This window comes from Cryptomeria japonica, chromosome 1 (assembly GCF_030272615.1).
Source record: "Cryptomeria japonica chromosome 1, Sugi_1.0, whole genome shotgun sequence".
In the NCBI taxonomy this organism is placed as follows: Eukaryota; Viridiplantae; Streptophyta; class Pinopsida; order Cupressales; family Cupressaceae; genus Cryptomeria; species Cryptomeria japonica.
The window spans coordinates 239,214,728-239,230,185 of record NC_081405.1 but is presented as its reverse complement, the minus strand read 5'-3'; the positions used below and the strand labels follow the sequence as shown (position 1 = coordinate 239,230,185).

Genomic DNA, 15,458 nt, shown 5'->3' with positions numbered 1-15,458 from the left:
GTATGATATGATGTTGCAATTCTCTATCACTTGTCTAATCATTTATGATATATTATTATATATGTTGTTGTACGTGTATTGATGGTGACATGATTGCAAGTACTAAACATCGACTCCACCTGGCTTCACAGGTCTGAGCATGTCTTCAGGCAAGTTGAATGGAGATGACATGAGTTCTCTCTACACACTCTAGGTTTAAGTTGTCATCCTTGTTAGTTGAGTACCTTGGTGTGAGTCGTCATGTTAGTATCTTGAGTTGTGGCATTGTGACAATTTGATTATTTAATTAATTAATAATTGATTCATATAGTTCAACTGAATTAAATTAATATTTGGATTTGATATTTTAATTGGATGATTTATTAATATTATTTGATTAATGTTTTATTGATTTATTGGTTTATATTTAATTGGTGCTTTTGTATTTATTTAATTGATTTAGTGTTTAATTGATTATTTATTTATTATTTAAATAGTATTCATAATGTTGGTTATGATTTTATATATATTTGTGGCCTTACATTTAATTGTGGCACTTATTTAAAATTGCCCTTGATTTATTTAATTGGGCCTTGATTTATTATTTAATTGTTATTGGTTATTATATTATTATTATTATTCCCTTTGTTACTAATTGGGTAAATAAATATTATAAAGCTTACCTACCCTATATTCATATTGGTTGATATTTCGGGGTAAGTAAATAATATTATATTTGATATTATTTTTCATGAGCGGACATGTTCTATAGTTTTTGTACGGAATTTATTTATTGTGCTCCCTGAGCATTTTGTCGGGTTGGCTTTTCAGGAGTTTTTTTTCTACAACTTGGAGAATTTTGCATTTGCTTGGATTTGTCTTGTTGGGCTTTGGATTTGGATTTGCTCTTCTTCAGCTTCAATTTGCCATCACATCAATTTTCCAAGTTGGTAAAGTTTTCTCCTTCTCTGCAATTTTGTTTTCTAGGAAACACTGTATGCTTTGTGCATGGATAGATTTGTCTGTGGGGAGAATAAATTATTATGAATAAGATTTATAAAGTTATATCATAAGGTTTGGGGGAGAATTTATATTTATTCAATGAATCTTGTTGTTTGTGTTTTTTCATATATGGCTTCTACCATTGTCTTTTATATGCTATGTTTATCTTTAGTATTCTGGACTATAATGCTTTTGAGAGAGTGGCATTTGTTATTAGGAAAATAATGTAGGCTTTTTATTATGAATAGAAATTGGAATGAATATGAACATTTATTTCGATGATAATGCAGTTTGTATGCAAATGATAAGAAATGATTTGTGTACTTTACTCATGCAATATGAAATTAGATGGCTAGTATTATCTTTATTGGGGATTGTCATTATTGATGAATTATTGAGTGCAAGTAATGCAGGAACATGTGAACAAAAAAATGAAGGTGAGAACAAGACTCAGGTAGAGTTGTTTTAGCTTATGACGTCGGTAGACTAGAGGAATCTCACACACCACAATGGAAAAGTTTGTTTGTGCATTTATGAATTCGTCGATGCATTATTTTGAATAAAATGATTTGATTAATTGGTAGTCGTTACATTCATTTCGTCTATAAAAGTGAAAATTAGATGGATATTTAGAGTTATGAACATATCGACTTAACGTTCTTATTAAAGATGATTTAGTGTTCTAGCATAAGAGAATGCAAATATAATTTTATTTATGATTGATGTGTTTACAATTATATGGATTTCGTATGCATGAAATTTCAATAATTGTTTTATCATTTATGTTGTATTTTAAAGTTATTAAAATAATCTTGTCAATTCGAAATGATAGATTAATTAGTACGCATGAATATATATTATCATATTTAAACATTTTTACAAATAGAAAATCAGATGTTATATATATTATATATATATAATTAATTTATTAAATATCTTAAATGTTTTAATTAGGTTTTCATTTTAAACATTTAATAATTAAATGCAATGTATATATATTATTAAATATAAAATTATTTGTATTAACATGATTTATGCGATTTATATTATTGTTTATGCAAAGGTGGTGGGTTGGTTATCGACTACTAGAAGTCGATAGTCGACTTATCCTATCTGTAGTCAACTCCTTCCACATGGTGGCACATGACCTTTGGGGGAGGCGACTTGGCACATAGTGCTCTTCAAACTTGCAGTTAACTCCTTCTCCATCACAGTGATAGCTGTGAAGTCGCTCCACAATCCATGGCGAGAGGAGGTTGACTCAGCTCACCACAACTGCAGGGAACAACAGTCAAAGTCCTAGAAACCATAGAGGTGTCAACAAGGCAGTTAGATGAGAGGTAGGAAGATCAGTGACTGTCTATCATGCATAGTTGGTTAAACTGAACTCTTGCTAAGTCTAGGAAAGGAATAGACATGGAGGAGATGAGTGAGAGACCTATCAACCATAGAAGCCAGTTTGATTGCCAAATATGCAGTAAGTTGAGTTCTAATCTAAGGGAATCTTTAGTGTATAGCTAAGGTATCAAAGTCATAGCTAGGTCTAAGCCTAAGATGCAGCAGCTAATGTAGAGGGAAAATAGTATAAGTAGTAGCAAAGGTTCGAGAGAATAGACAGAACAAGATAGGAAGAGGATTAGAAAGGTAGAACATAGAAGATCGACAAGAGAGATTAGAGAGGGAATTATAGAGAAGAGATAGAAAGAAGAATAGAAAGGAAATAGAGGAGAGGAATAGTGGAAGAATCGACAGAGTATTGTGAACCATCATCCAAGGGAGGAGTAGGCAGATATAGAGGAGGAAAGCGAGATCTTCACCTCAAGCCAGTATCAAAGCATAAGGAGGTAGGATCTACTTCCATTTTTGGTCTATATGCATTTAGAAATGATAATGAGAAAGTCATAAAATAGTGCAATGGTTAGTAGAATGGGATTTGATTAAGACTTTCTATGATTAGATTAAATTTGTTTTAATATTATTTTGAATAGACATAGAGGGGAATATATTATGAGGTACATGTGATGAAATAACTATGAAATGCATGATTAATTGTTAAAGAATGGTATTTAGTGCTTATGGGTTACAATATTTAATCTTGTAAAGAATGTGTACTCAATATAACTCATTTATATGAAAAGATTCATACTTCCACTACACCTTCTTTCATTTTAAATTTAGTTGATTTACTTTTGATTTAGAAATAAAATTATGTTTTCTTATCAAATTTGTGTGATAGTTAATCAATGAAAGATTGTTTTCATATATGTGTGAATGTACTTCCATGAAAGAATGTTTTATTTATGAACAAAAGTAATAGGAATGTTGTTAATTCTCTTAGACAAAAAGATTGTTTTCTTTATAAAATTGTATTCTTGATTTTTATCAACCCAACTAGATAGGCTTGTGTATGGGGAAAGTTACCTTCCGGGACGGGTGCCGAATATGGAATCCTAGAGAGAATAGTTTGCTTTTCCAAACTATCTATTTTTGCTATGCATGGAATTATACTCGGCTGAGTAATCCAATTGAATAAACCATTGAAATAGATGGAGTTCTTTTATTTATGCTATCTACCATATCCTTGATTGATCTTGCTTGTTTCTTATTAGAATTAGAAAAATGAAAATGCATGTATCATCTAGGTAGGAACCAGATTCCATCTTGTCTTTCAAATTATTTTGCTAAGCAATCCATGCAGGGTCGGGTCTTGATTGACCAAGAATTTTGGGGAAGCGTAAGCTTCAAGGTTGGGCGGAAAAAGTGCCTGATTCTTGTTCTCGTTTGCATTCGAAGGACTGAATTGAAGCGACTTAGATTGGAGATCAATAGATGCTCTCTCTTTCTTTTTATGTTTTGATTATACTTATGGCAATAAAAAACCTAAACATGGTATAAAGATATGTAATGAGATGTTGATAGATTATTATTATTTCGATTTAACAAGCTTGGATTAAATTTTTGAATGAAATAGACTTATTATCTGATTTATTTAGTTTATTTATGAATAAAGAGTATATTATGTCTTATTTTGATCTAGAATAATTTACGTCTTTACATCTTTGGTATTCTAGACTATAATGCTTTTGAGAGAGTGGCATTTGTATTTTGAGGTGTATTTGTTATCCGTGCGATTGGGAGAAGCCCTGTTATTTCTCTCTGTAAATTGATTATTTATTCCTCTCTCTTTGTCTGAGATTTTTTATTGATCTCATACCCCAATTTCTTTCTTGATGTGTTTTTAAGCTCTTTGGCTTCTATTTTCTCTTGCATCTCAATTTATTGTGATTTCTGTGTCTTGGAAAGTCTTTATAATTTTCTGGACTAGTCGTGTTTCTAATTTTTCCATGTTTGAGGTCTTATGTGCTAATCTTTGTATATTATGTGCTAATTATCTTTCATAAGTTCTGCCTTATTTAGTGAAAGCGTTGTCCTTTAGGACATAGGCTCTGATACATTTGGCAAAGGCATTGTGGTGTAGGAGCACCTAGTTTTGCTTATACTCTCCATTTTTTGGTATTTTTCATGCTTAAGTGTCTTGTTAGATTTTAAATGTTGTCATAGTTGTTTTTAGTCATTTCATAGGTGTTTGATCTCATTTTGTGCTTGAGAGATCAAGTTTTGCTTCTTAGGGCTTGAATTGTCAATTTTGTGCTTCTAGGCCAAAAAGGGCTAAAAAGTGAAAAATTGCCTTATAGGCCTAGAAATGGTTGGGAAAGTGTTGGAACATGTTTTGTGAGTGATTAATCATTCCTAAGTTTTTAGGAGGGATAGATAAGTTAGTTTTCTCAAAAAAATCATTTGGAGCAACAAAAGTTGCTTTCTTGTTTGAAAAAGTTATCATTTTTAAGACAAGATTGTAAAAGCAAACCTCCTACAGCTCTGTGTCCATATAGGACCTCATAAATGCTTCATGGTGCTATAAATATTCCTCCCTCTTCTTTTTATAGGGTTTTCAATTGTATTTGGAGACATTCTCAATTGAAAATAACAAGAATTCCAGCTTTTTAATGGTTTTTGAACTCTCTTTCTTGTGACAGTCCATACTGGACAGTTCCTTTCCATATTGTACTTGATGGAGATTGTTCTTAATGCATATTCAAGGCATTTGGTGTATTAGTTTCATTTGTTAAGCATTTGGAAGTTGATTGTAGAAATTAGTTTCATTTTTGGCTTTTGATTGCCCTGCCAAGGGTTTGGGCCTCAAAAATGCATCAACTTGTCTAAATCCAGGTTTGGGATCCCATGGGTGGACTTAGACAAGTTTTATGGCACATTTATAGTGTAAATATTTCACATTTTGGCCAGGGTTGTGAGAAAGAAGAGTTTTTGAGCATATGCTAGGCAAATTGGTGATGGATTTGGCTAGCAATGTGAGTAAGACCAAACTTGTTTGTGCTCAAGACCAATTTGAGTAAGCAAACTTGAGGAAAAGTTCTGCACTAGTATTTAAGGAGTTTTGGATGCATTTGGAGTTCAAAACAATGTACCTTTCGTCTTGCAAGTGTGTTGAAGTAGGAGCTGGCAGCAAGTGCCCAGTTTTGGGAAATTAATGCCTTTATGAATCCAAGTTTGCTTTATGAACACATTCATACTTTGGCATCTTGTGAAAGGGCTAAAAAAGATGATTGGAGGTTGATATATGCATTTATGAAGTTTTCTATGGCAATATAACCTTGCAAAGTGCAGGAAAAATAGTGGTTTGACAGTGATAGTGCTTTTCTTAATCATTTTAATGTTGTATGGCAAGTGTTTAGTGTAATGACAGTGTAGGGAAGAGTTAGAAAATAGTTCAAAGTGATGGGGCAGAGATTATAAAATATTTTGGAATCTTGGTGTGTGGTATAAGAGTGACATCCTTTGTAACTTGGTTGAAACCCTCTCAAACCCTACTTAATAGCCTAAAAACATGGACAATCATTCTTCCAACTTCCCAGGGGCTCAAACTGTGAAAATCCTTGATTTTACACCTTATTGACACCATCCATGTCAAGTTTTGTGAATTTTGTGGTCATCATTACCCTATGCAAGCAAAATTCTCCCAATTAGCCCTCCACGGGCTAATAGCCCTTTTAGCCCCGTTTTCACAAATGTTGAACCTGATTGTCCAAATGATGTATGAACCTTCCTGATTTGGTTAAAATAGTTGAAATACACACAAAGGACCTAATTAAACCAATCATGACAGTCAAGACACCAATTTGGGGTGTGGACCTATGTTGGAGGGTTTGAGTAACCTTGAGTAACTCAAGGAAGCAAACTAGAATAATGTTGCATAACACACAATAGGGTGATTGCTTGTGGAGAAGTGTGGGTGTTGGAGTTTGATGTTACCAAACACAAGTTGAATACAAAAAAAAGCATAACCTTGGGTCCATTTGACAATTAGACCAATTTAGGCTCATTGAGTAACTTCTCACTCAATCTCCCTATCATAGTGGTATCAGAGCATGAGTAAGATTCAGGTGAAAAGAGAAAACAAATTGACTTAGGATCAATAGAATCCTTAGAAGAAAACATGGTGACAAATACCGAGTTAGCCAAGAAGGTCGAAGACCAAGAAGAAGAAAATTGAGCACTCAGAGAGAAGTTAGAGCAACTAGCAACCAAACTGGTTGAAGTTGAAGTTAAAACTAAAGAAGCCCATGATAAGGTTGGAGATAAGGGCAAAATGGTAGCAATAGAAGATGAGATTCCCATACCTAACCCTGTTCTTGAGCAAGAACCATTCTTGAAAGCTTTGAGAGCTATGAGTGGTAAAACCTTAGAGGGAGTTGCTCATTTTAGTGGAAAGATGGATCCATATGCTCTTATAGAATAGATTGAAGGCGTGGAAAACCATTTTGAATGTGATGGAATAACTGAAGCACAAAAGGTTAAATTAGCTAAATCAAGGTTGAGAGGGGCAGCCTTAACTTGGTAGAAGTTCATCCAAGAGGAAAGGGTGAAAGAAGGTAAACAACCAATAGCCACCTAGAAAGCAATGGTAGCCAAAATTAGAGAAACCTATCTTCCTGAAGACTGTGAAATCCAACTACATAGGAAAAGACAAAATTTGAGACAAAAAGACTTAGATGTCAGTAGCTACACTGAGGAGTTTCAAAAACTATGCATGAGATCCAAGGTGATAGAGGATGAGAGTATAAAAGTAGCAAGGTATTTGAATGGACTGAGATGGAACATACATGAAGAGATGAGTTTGTTATGTCCACAAACAGTTGATAAGTGTTATCAACTAGCACTTAAAGTGGAAGAGAAGATTAAGAAAAAGCAAGAACAAAGCAACAGAGGAAGAGGTAGGGGTAGAGATGGTAGAGGCCATAGAGGAGGTTTTGGGGGAAGAGGAGATCAAATATTCCAAGGAGAGTCCAAATTTATTGAGAAAAGTGGGGATTCATATAGCAAGAGCATCTATAGGGGAAGGGGATCTAGCAACCTAGGTAGAGGTAGATCTAGTGGACTAGAAAGAGGGTCCTACTTCTCCACCATGAAATGCTAAAACTATCAGAAGTTGGGACACCCTGCCTACAGATGTCCAGAGAAACCCACTTCATCACAAGGAGGTGAAAGAAAAGTGAATTATATGCAAGAAAGTGTAGCAAGCAGCAAAGCTCATGAAGTGAGCTTGACATCAGAAGATGGTGAGAGTTTGATAATGAGAAGAGTCTTGATAAAGGAGCCAATAAAGGAGGAACCTATTCAAAGAAGGTCATTGTTCAGAATTAAGTGCAAGATCATAGGAAAGGTATGCAAGGTGGTCATTGATTCAGGATCCATAGATAACATAGTATTAGAAGAAGTAGTGATGAAACTCAAACTAGAAAGAATCCCTCACACACATCCCTATAGAGTCACATGGTTAAATAGGGAGCAACATGTTCTTGTCAATGAACAAACATGGGTAGAATTCACTATAGGAGGGCATCAAGATAAGATCTTATGTGATATTCTTCCAATGGATGCTTGTCATCTACTTCTTGGTAGACCTTGGAAATTTTATAGGAAAGCCATACACAATGGTGAAAAGAACTCCTACTCATTTTAGAAAGATGGTGTTACATACAAAATTCAGTCTATAAATGAAGAAAAAGAGGGCAGCAGTTCAAAGAATCAAAATATTTTAATAGTGAATGAGAAAGAGTTTATTAACACACTTGAAGAGGGTAAAGGAGAGGGATTTGCACTAATGGTGACACCCAAAGAAGAAAAGAAGGAGAAGAAGGTTGCGATACCACAAGAAGTGCAGCAAATACTTGATAACTTTAAGGATTTCATAAGGGATGGAACACTTGCAACCTTACCACCTCCTAGAGCCATTAGCCATCAAATAGACTTCATACCAGGAGCCTCTTTACCAAACAAAGCAACCTATAAGATGACACCTGAACAGAACAAAGAAGTAGCAAGACAAGTGCAAGAACTCCTAGATCAAAATCTAATAAGGAAAAGCATAAGTCCTTGTGCAGTACCTGTCGTTTTAGCACCTAAGAAAGGAGGTACATGGAGATTGTGCACAGATTCAAGAGCCATTAATAGAATCACTATCAAGTATAGATTTCCTATTCCAAGGATTGAGGATTTGATGGATTGTTTGGGAGGTGCCAAGTATTTTACAAAAATTGACCTCAAAAGTGGTTTTCACCAGATCAGGATAAAAGAAGGTGATGAATGGAAAGCAACTTTCAAAACAAATGAGGGTCTTTATGAGTGGCTAGTTATGCCATTTGGTCTTTCTAATGCCCCAAGTACATTCATGAGACTCATGAATGAAGTGTTGCATGATTTCATTAGTAAATTTGTAGTGGTGTACTTAGATGACATATTAATATTCAGTAAAGCTAAAGAAGAGCATTTGAAGCATCTTGAAATTGTTTTGAACAAGTTATATGATGAACAACTGACAATCAATTTGGAAAAGTGTGATTTTATGAAACGGGAATTGGTTTATCTTGGCTTTGTGATCTCAGGTGGAGATTTGAAAATGGATAAAACCAAGGTGGAAGCCATCACAAATTGGCCTACACCCAAATCAGCAAGTGATGTTTGAAGTTTTCATGGCTTAGCACAGTTCTACAGGAAGTTCATCAGAGGGTTTAGTGAGATTTGTACACCAATGCTTGATACTATAAAAGGTGGAGCTAAGGTAAAGTTTCAGTGGATAGATGCAGCAAATAAGGGGTTTGAACTTTTGAAAACCGAGGTTGCTTCTCAACTAGTGCTTATACTTCCTAGTTTTGACAAGTTATTTACTATTGAATGTGATGCTAGTAATATTGCAGTAGGTGCAATGTTGAGTCAAGATAATAGACCTATAGCTTTCTTAGTGAAAAGTTGAATGATGCTAAAAAGAAGTACTCTTCCTATGATTTGGAACTCTATGCTTTAGTTCAAGCACTTAGAAAATGGATACATTATTTGCTTCCAAAGGAGTTTGTTGTTTATATAGATAATCAAGCTTTGAGTTTCTTGAATTCACAAGATAAGTTAAATCATAGGCATGTTAAATGGGTTGAGTACTTACAATCATACACTTTACTCTTAAGCACAAGAAAGGGCAATGCAATAAAGTAGCAGATGCTTTGAGTAGAAGGCTTCTAATAGTACAGGAAGTATAGGTTCAGAGTATTGGCAAAGAATGCTTCAAAGACATGTATCCTAATGATGAAGATTTTGCAGTCATCTATAAGGTTTGCCAAACATTTGATAATTCTTTTCATAGTGAATATGCTGATTATACTTTGAATAAAGTAGTACATGCTTTGAGTAGAAGGCTTCTAATAGTACAGGAAGTACAGGTTTAGAGTATTTGCATAGAATGCTTCAGAGACATGTATCCTAATGATGAAGATTTTGCAATCATCTATAAGGTTTGCCAAGCATTTGATAATTATTTTCATAGTGAATATGCTTATTATACTTTGCAAAATGGTTTTTTGTTTAAAGGTGGGCAGCTATGTGTTCCTAAAAGCTCAATGAGGGAGAATCTGATTCAAGAAAAGCACAATGGGTGTTTGAGTGGACATTTTGGTCTCAACAAAACATTGGAGTTGGTGCAATGTTTCTATTATTGGCCTAAAATGTAGCGAGATGTCAGAAGGTATGTGGAGCAATGTCTGGTTTGTTAGAAAGAAAAAGGTAATACTTCTAATGCTGGTCTTTATCAGCCTCTTCCAATTCCTACAAGGCCTTGGGAATGTGTTAGCATGGATTTTGTAGTAGGCTTACCTAAGACTCAAGCTGGTTTTGATAGCATCTTTGTGATTGTGGATAGATTTAGTAAAATGGCACACTTTATTATTTGCAAGACTATGCATGATGCTAGTCATATAGCCTATTTTTTTTTCAAGGAAGTGATTAGAATCCATGGTTTACCTTCTAGCATTGTTTTTGATAGAGATGTTAAGTTTCTTGGCCATTTTTGGAAGACATTATGGAAAAGATTGGGTACTAATCTCTCTTTTGGTTCAGCTTATCACCCACAGACTGATGGGAAAACTAAGGTGGTCAATAGGACTCTTGGAAACCTCTTAAGGTGTTTGACAAAGGAATATGGCCAAAGTTGGGATCAGCTCATCCATCAGGCAGAATTTGCAAACAATGATAGTGTTAACAGGTCAACTAGTACGAGTCCCTTTGAGATTGTTTATGGGATGCACCTAAGGGGTGTCATGGAGTTAAGGGATCTTGGTAACATGCAGAAAAAGAGTGGTAAAGTAGATGACATGGCCCAATCAATGAAGGAAGTTCATGAGCAAGTGAGAAAGACTCTTCAAGATACCTCACAAAAAGTGAAAGCTAGAGTGGATGCATCAAAGAGGGATGTTCAATTTTCAGTAGGGGACTTTGTAATGGTTCATTTGAACAAGTTTATATTGCAAAAGGGATTTCCCATCAAGCTTCAAATGAGGCATATAGGTCCTTGCAAGATATTGGCTAAGTATGGTTCTAATGCATATAAAATTGATTTGCCTACTGATCTTTCTTTATCTCCTATTTTCAATGTTTCAGATTTGGTGGCATTCAAAGGTCCACTTCCTAAGGAGGATGATAGAGTTTCACATGTTCACAAGTCACTTTCAGACTTGTCTTGTCCTCCTCCATCCATTCCTCAAGCTAAAAAGGTGTTGGACTCAAGAGTGTACAAGAAGACTCACCATCAAGTGTACATGGAGCATCTTATCAAGTGAAAAGATAAACCACTTTCAGAAGCCACTTGGGTACATGAATTTGATTTCCCTCAGTCTGGAATTCCTTCTTCTTTTCTACCTCAAGGAGTCACATGACTTCTTTGTCTTTGGGGGAGTATGGTGCAGGAGCACCTAGTTTTGCTTATACTCTCCATTTTTTGGTATTTTTCATGCTTAAGTGTCTTGTTAGTTTTGAAATGTTTTCATAGGTTGTTTTTAGTCATTTCATAGGTGTTTGATCTCATTTTGTGCTTGAGAGATCAAGTTTTTCTTCTTAGGGCTTGAATTGTCAATTTTGTGCTTCTAGGCCAAAAAGGGCTAAAAAGTGAAAAATTGCCTTATAGGCCTAGAAATGGTTGGGAAAGTGTTGGAACATGTTTTGTGAGTTATTTTAATCATTCCTAAGTGTTTAGGAGGGATATATATGTTGGTATTTTGGTATGGTTTTGTCATTGATGTCAACACCTACTAAACACTTATCAACTCTGGCACTTTGGAGATCTAGCAACATTCACTGACAAGCAAGTGACTAATGCACAGTCATCAGTATATGGTACACTGGTAGGATATAATGATCACCGGTACTTGGAATGGCATGAAAGATACTTGGTAATGTTGAAGACATTGTTTGGACGTCGTATCTTGGAAAGTTGTTTATCAGTATATTCATATTTGCATATTTGCTTTTACCGACAAATAGGTCCAAGGTTATCTAGGGTTACACCGGCAGGTTTATCTTTTCCAGATCAGCATGGCACGCTATGGAGATGATTAATTATTGTTGTAAATGCATTAAGCTGACATGTTGAATCAGTTATTGCATCGGATATTGTATTGTTTGTAAAATGATTTTATTCTAATATCTTATAGAGCCGACCTACTAAAAATGGTCTTAGGTTATGGTATAAATGTAAGATCGAATGTGGAATGTGAAGAAGGTTGTGTGTGAAGGTATATGAGAGATTAAGCAGAGCTATACATGAAGACATCATTTGAAGGTGAAGCTAGGTTTTTGTGAAAGCATATCAACATTACACCGGTACTGAATCCAGCATATGAAGATGCTATTTTGAGCAGTACATTCTTATTGGATTTAACCATCCAATTATAGTCAGTGTGACTCCCATTTGTGTTTGAGCAGTGAGCTCTAGGCGCTTGGCCTTTCTGCATGTGCAGACCCCATTTATGTACACTTACTATCTGCAGTAGTATCATCTGATTGTGGGTAAGGTTTCCCACCATAGTTTTTCCCCTTACAGGGTTTCCACGTACAAATATTGGTGTTATGTGTTGTGGATGACTTTGTCTTTTAGTTTCATGCATTAATCTTTACCAGTATTGCATTTATCTATTAAATCTGTCCACCGGTATATCAGACTGTTTCACCGATATTAAACAGTAATTTGATTAAGTTGTTTTTGGTTTAATATTATTAGACAATTGATTCACCTCCCCCCCCCCCCCTCTTAGTTGTCCCCCGGGACCTAACAAGATAAGTTAGGTTGCTCAAAAATTTCATTTGGAGCAACAAAAGTTGCTTTCTTGTTTGAAAAAGTTGTCATTTTTTAAGCAAAGATTGTAAAAGAAAACCTCCTATAGTTGTGTGTCCATATAGGGCCTCATAACTACTTCATGGTGCTATAAATATGCCTCCCTCTTCTTTGTATAGGGTTGGCAATTGTATTTGGAGACATTCTCAATTGAAAATAACAAGAATTTTGGCTTTTTAATGGTTTTTGAACTCTCTTTCTTGTGACAGTCTGTACTAGACAATTCCTTTTTGTATTGTACTTTCTGGAGATTTTTATTAATGCATATTCAAGGAATTTTATGTATTAGTTTCATTTGTTAAGCATTTGGACGTTGATTGTAGAAATTAGTTTCATTTTTGGCTTTTGACTGCCCTGCCAAGGGTTTGGGCCTCAAAAATGCATCAACTTGTCTAAATCTAGGTTTGGTCTCCCATGGGTGGACTTAGACAAGTTGTATGGCACATGTATGGTATAAATATTTCACATTTTGGCTAGGGTTGTGAGAAAGAAGAGTTTTTGAGCATATGTTAGGCAAATTGGTGATGGATTTGGCTAGCAATGTGAGTAAGATCAAACTTGTTTGTGCTCAAGACCAATTTGAGTAAGCAAAATTGAGGCAGGGGTTTGCACGAGTATTTAAGGAGTCTTGGATGCATTTTTAGTTCAAAACAATGTACCTTTCATCTTTCAAGTGTGTTGAAGTAGGAGCTGGCAGCAAGTGCCCAGTTTTGGGAAATTAATGCCTTTGTGAATCCAAGTTTGCTTTATGAACACATTCATAATTTGGCATCTTGTGAAAGGGATAATAAAGATGATTGGAGGTTGATATATGCATTTATGAAGTTTTCTATGGCGATCTAACCTTGCATAGTGCAGTAAAAATAGTGGTTTGACAGTGACAGTGCTTTTCTTAATCATTTTAATGTTATATGGAAAGTGTTTGGTGTAATGACAGTGTAGGGCAAAGTTAGAAAATAGTTCAAAGTGATGGGGAAGAGATTATGAAAGAGTTTGGAAGCTTGGTGTGTGGTATAAGAGTGACTTCCTTTGTAGCTTGGTTGAAACCCTCTCAAACCCTACTTAATAGCCTAAAAACATGAACAGTCATTCTTCTAACTTCCCAGGGGCTCAAGCCATGAAAATCCTTGATTTTACACCTTATTGACACCATCCTTGTCAATTTTTGTGAAGGTTGTGGTCATCGTTACCCTATGCAAGAAAAATTCTCCCAATTAGCCCTCCACGGGCTAGTAGCCCTGTTTTCACAAATGTTGAACCTGATTGTCCAAATGATGTATGAACCTTTCTAATTTGTCTAAAATAGTTGAAATACACACAAAGGACCTAATTAAACCAATCATGATAGTCAAGACACCAATTTGGGGTGTGGACCTATGCTGGAGGGTTTGAGTAACCTTGAGTAAATCAAGGAAGCAAACTAGAACAATGTTGCATAACACACAATAGGGTGATTGCTTGTGGAGAAGTGTGGGTGTTGGAGTTTGATGCTACCAAACACAAGTTGAATACAAAAAAAAGAATAACCTTGGGTCCATTTGACAATTAGACCAATTAAAGCTCATTGAGTAACTTCTCACTCAATCTCAATATCACATTGTATTATTAGTTAAGGGTGCTAAAATATTTGATGAAGGCACTATTCTACTCTGCAGAAGTACTTCTTTGTCTTGCAAAAGCGATGCACTAGTTGATGTGTGTGCTAGAACAGTCTACGTATGTGTTGTACTATTGTATTTGGTTTTCTAAGTCCTTTCTGATTTATATTTTCATATTTTTTGGTTATCCAGAGGCTATCTTATGAGTATTACTGAGTTGCAAAGACTGTTCTAGGATTGATTAATTGATTGGACCTGATTATGGCATCATTTTGATAGATTAGGATGGATTATACCTTTTTGTTATTCTCTTGGGGCTCATACTAAGTTTACTTTTGATATTATGGTGATGATTGCATGATGAGTGTTTCATGTTGTCTATGAGGCTAATATAATGGCATATGTTATTCATTAATTGATTAACCTTGTCTATCTGGTTATGTTGCATTGAGAACCCTTTAGTGTGTATAGTGCTAATGTTACCCTAAGGTCTAGGTGAATGCTAAGGGGAGTGGGCTTCCATATGAGTGATTGGGGTCATGAGGATTGGACAACCAGGTTACCCAAGGTTTGGACCACCAGAATAGCTTATTGGGAGTTTTCCTTGTAATCAAGTGATAACATAAGTAATTAATCATAGGTGGGTTGGTAGAGGTAACTCATCTTAACAAGATAAGAAATGGATATTGTGACCCCAATACCTTTCCCAAGGGTGGTAATGCAGATTTAGGATAGGATTGGGAAGGCCTTGGTAACCCAGGTAAGTCGAATTCCCTTGATATCCTCAAAGGTCAAGACGACTCTGCATGAGTATCATGGATTTTGAGATAGGCGCCTAGGTTCCCATTGCTATGATGGCATGCGATGATTCTCCTTCCCTACATGTAGGTCCTAGCACCCTAGCCTTGATTTGATGCGTCACCTCTAGAGGTCTCTTGTCTTGAATTTTTTAGTTGTGTGATGTGTAGAGTATTATCCTTTGGTTGTTAGGAGTTAGATTAGATTTTAAGTGTGGGTGGGATCTTATGTCATCTCCTACCACAAGAGGTGGTTCCTTTGGTTTCACATGGTTGGGTGGTTTGATACCTTCTTTCATTGGGAATTTCTTCATTGGATGTTCTTGTATGTGGATGTGGATTCATCAT

At 35.4% G+C, this 15,458-nt stretch overlaps 1 protein-coding gene across 3 annotated transcripts in view; it reads left to right on the top strand.

The window, feature by feature from the left end:
* The window catches only part of LOC131050856 (monooxygenase 1), a 48,938-nt gene extending 47,241 nt beyond the window's left edge, over nucleotides 1-1,697 (top strand). The window contains exon 7 of one of the 3 annotated variants that reach the window (XM_059216954.1): nucleotides 1,395-1,697. In XM_059216954.1, the coding sequence (XP_059072937.1) occupies nucleotides 1,395-1,450 (56 nt within the window). In that variant the 3' untranslated portion in view covers nucleotides 1,451-1,697. Of the gene's footprint in view, nucleotides 1-131; nucleotides 304-810; nucleotides 1,360-1,394 lie in introns of those variants that run through there. The other 2 variants (XM_057985152.2, XM_057985153.2) reach the window with 2 other exon arrangements.
* The last annotated feature ends 13,761 nt before the right edge of the window (nucleotides 1,698-15,458 follow it).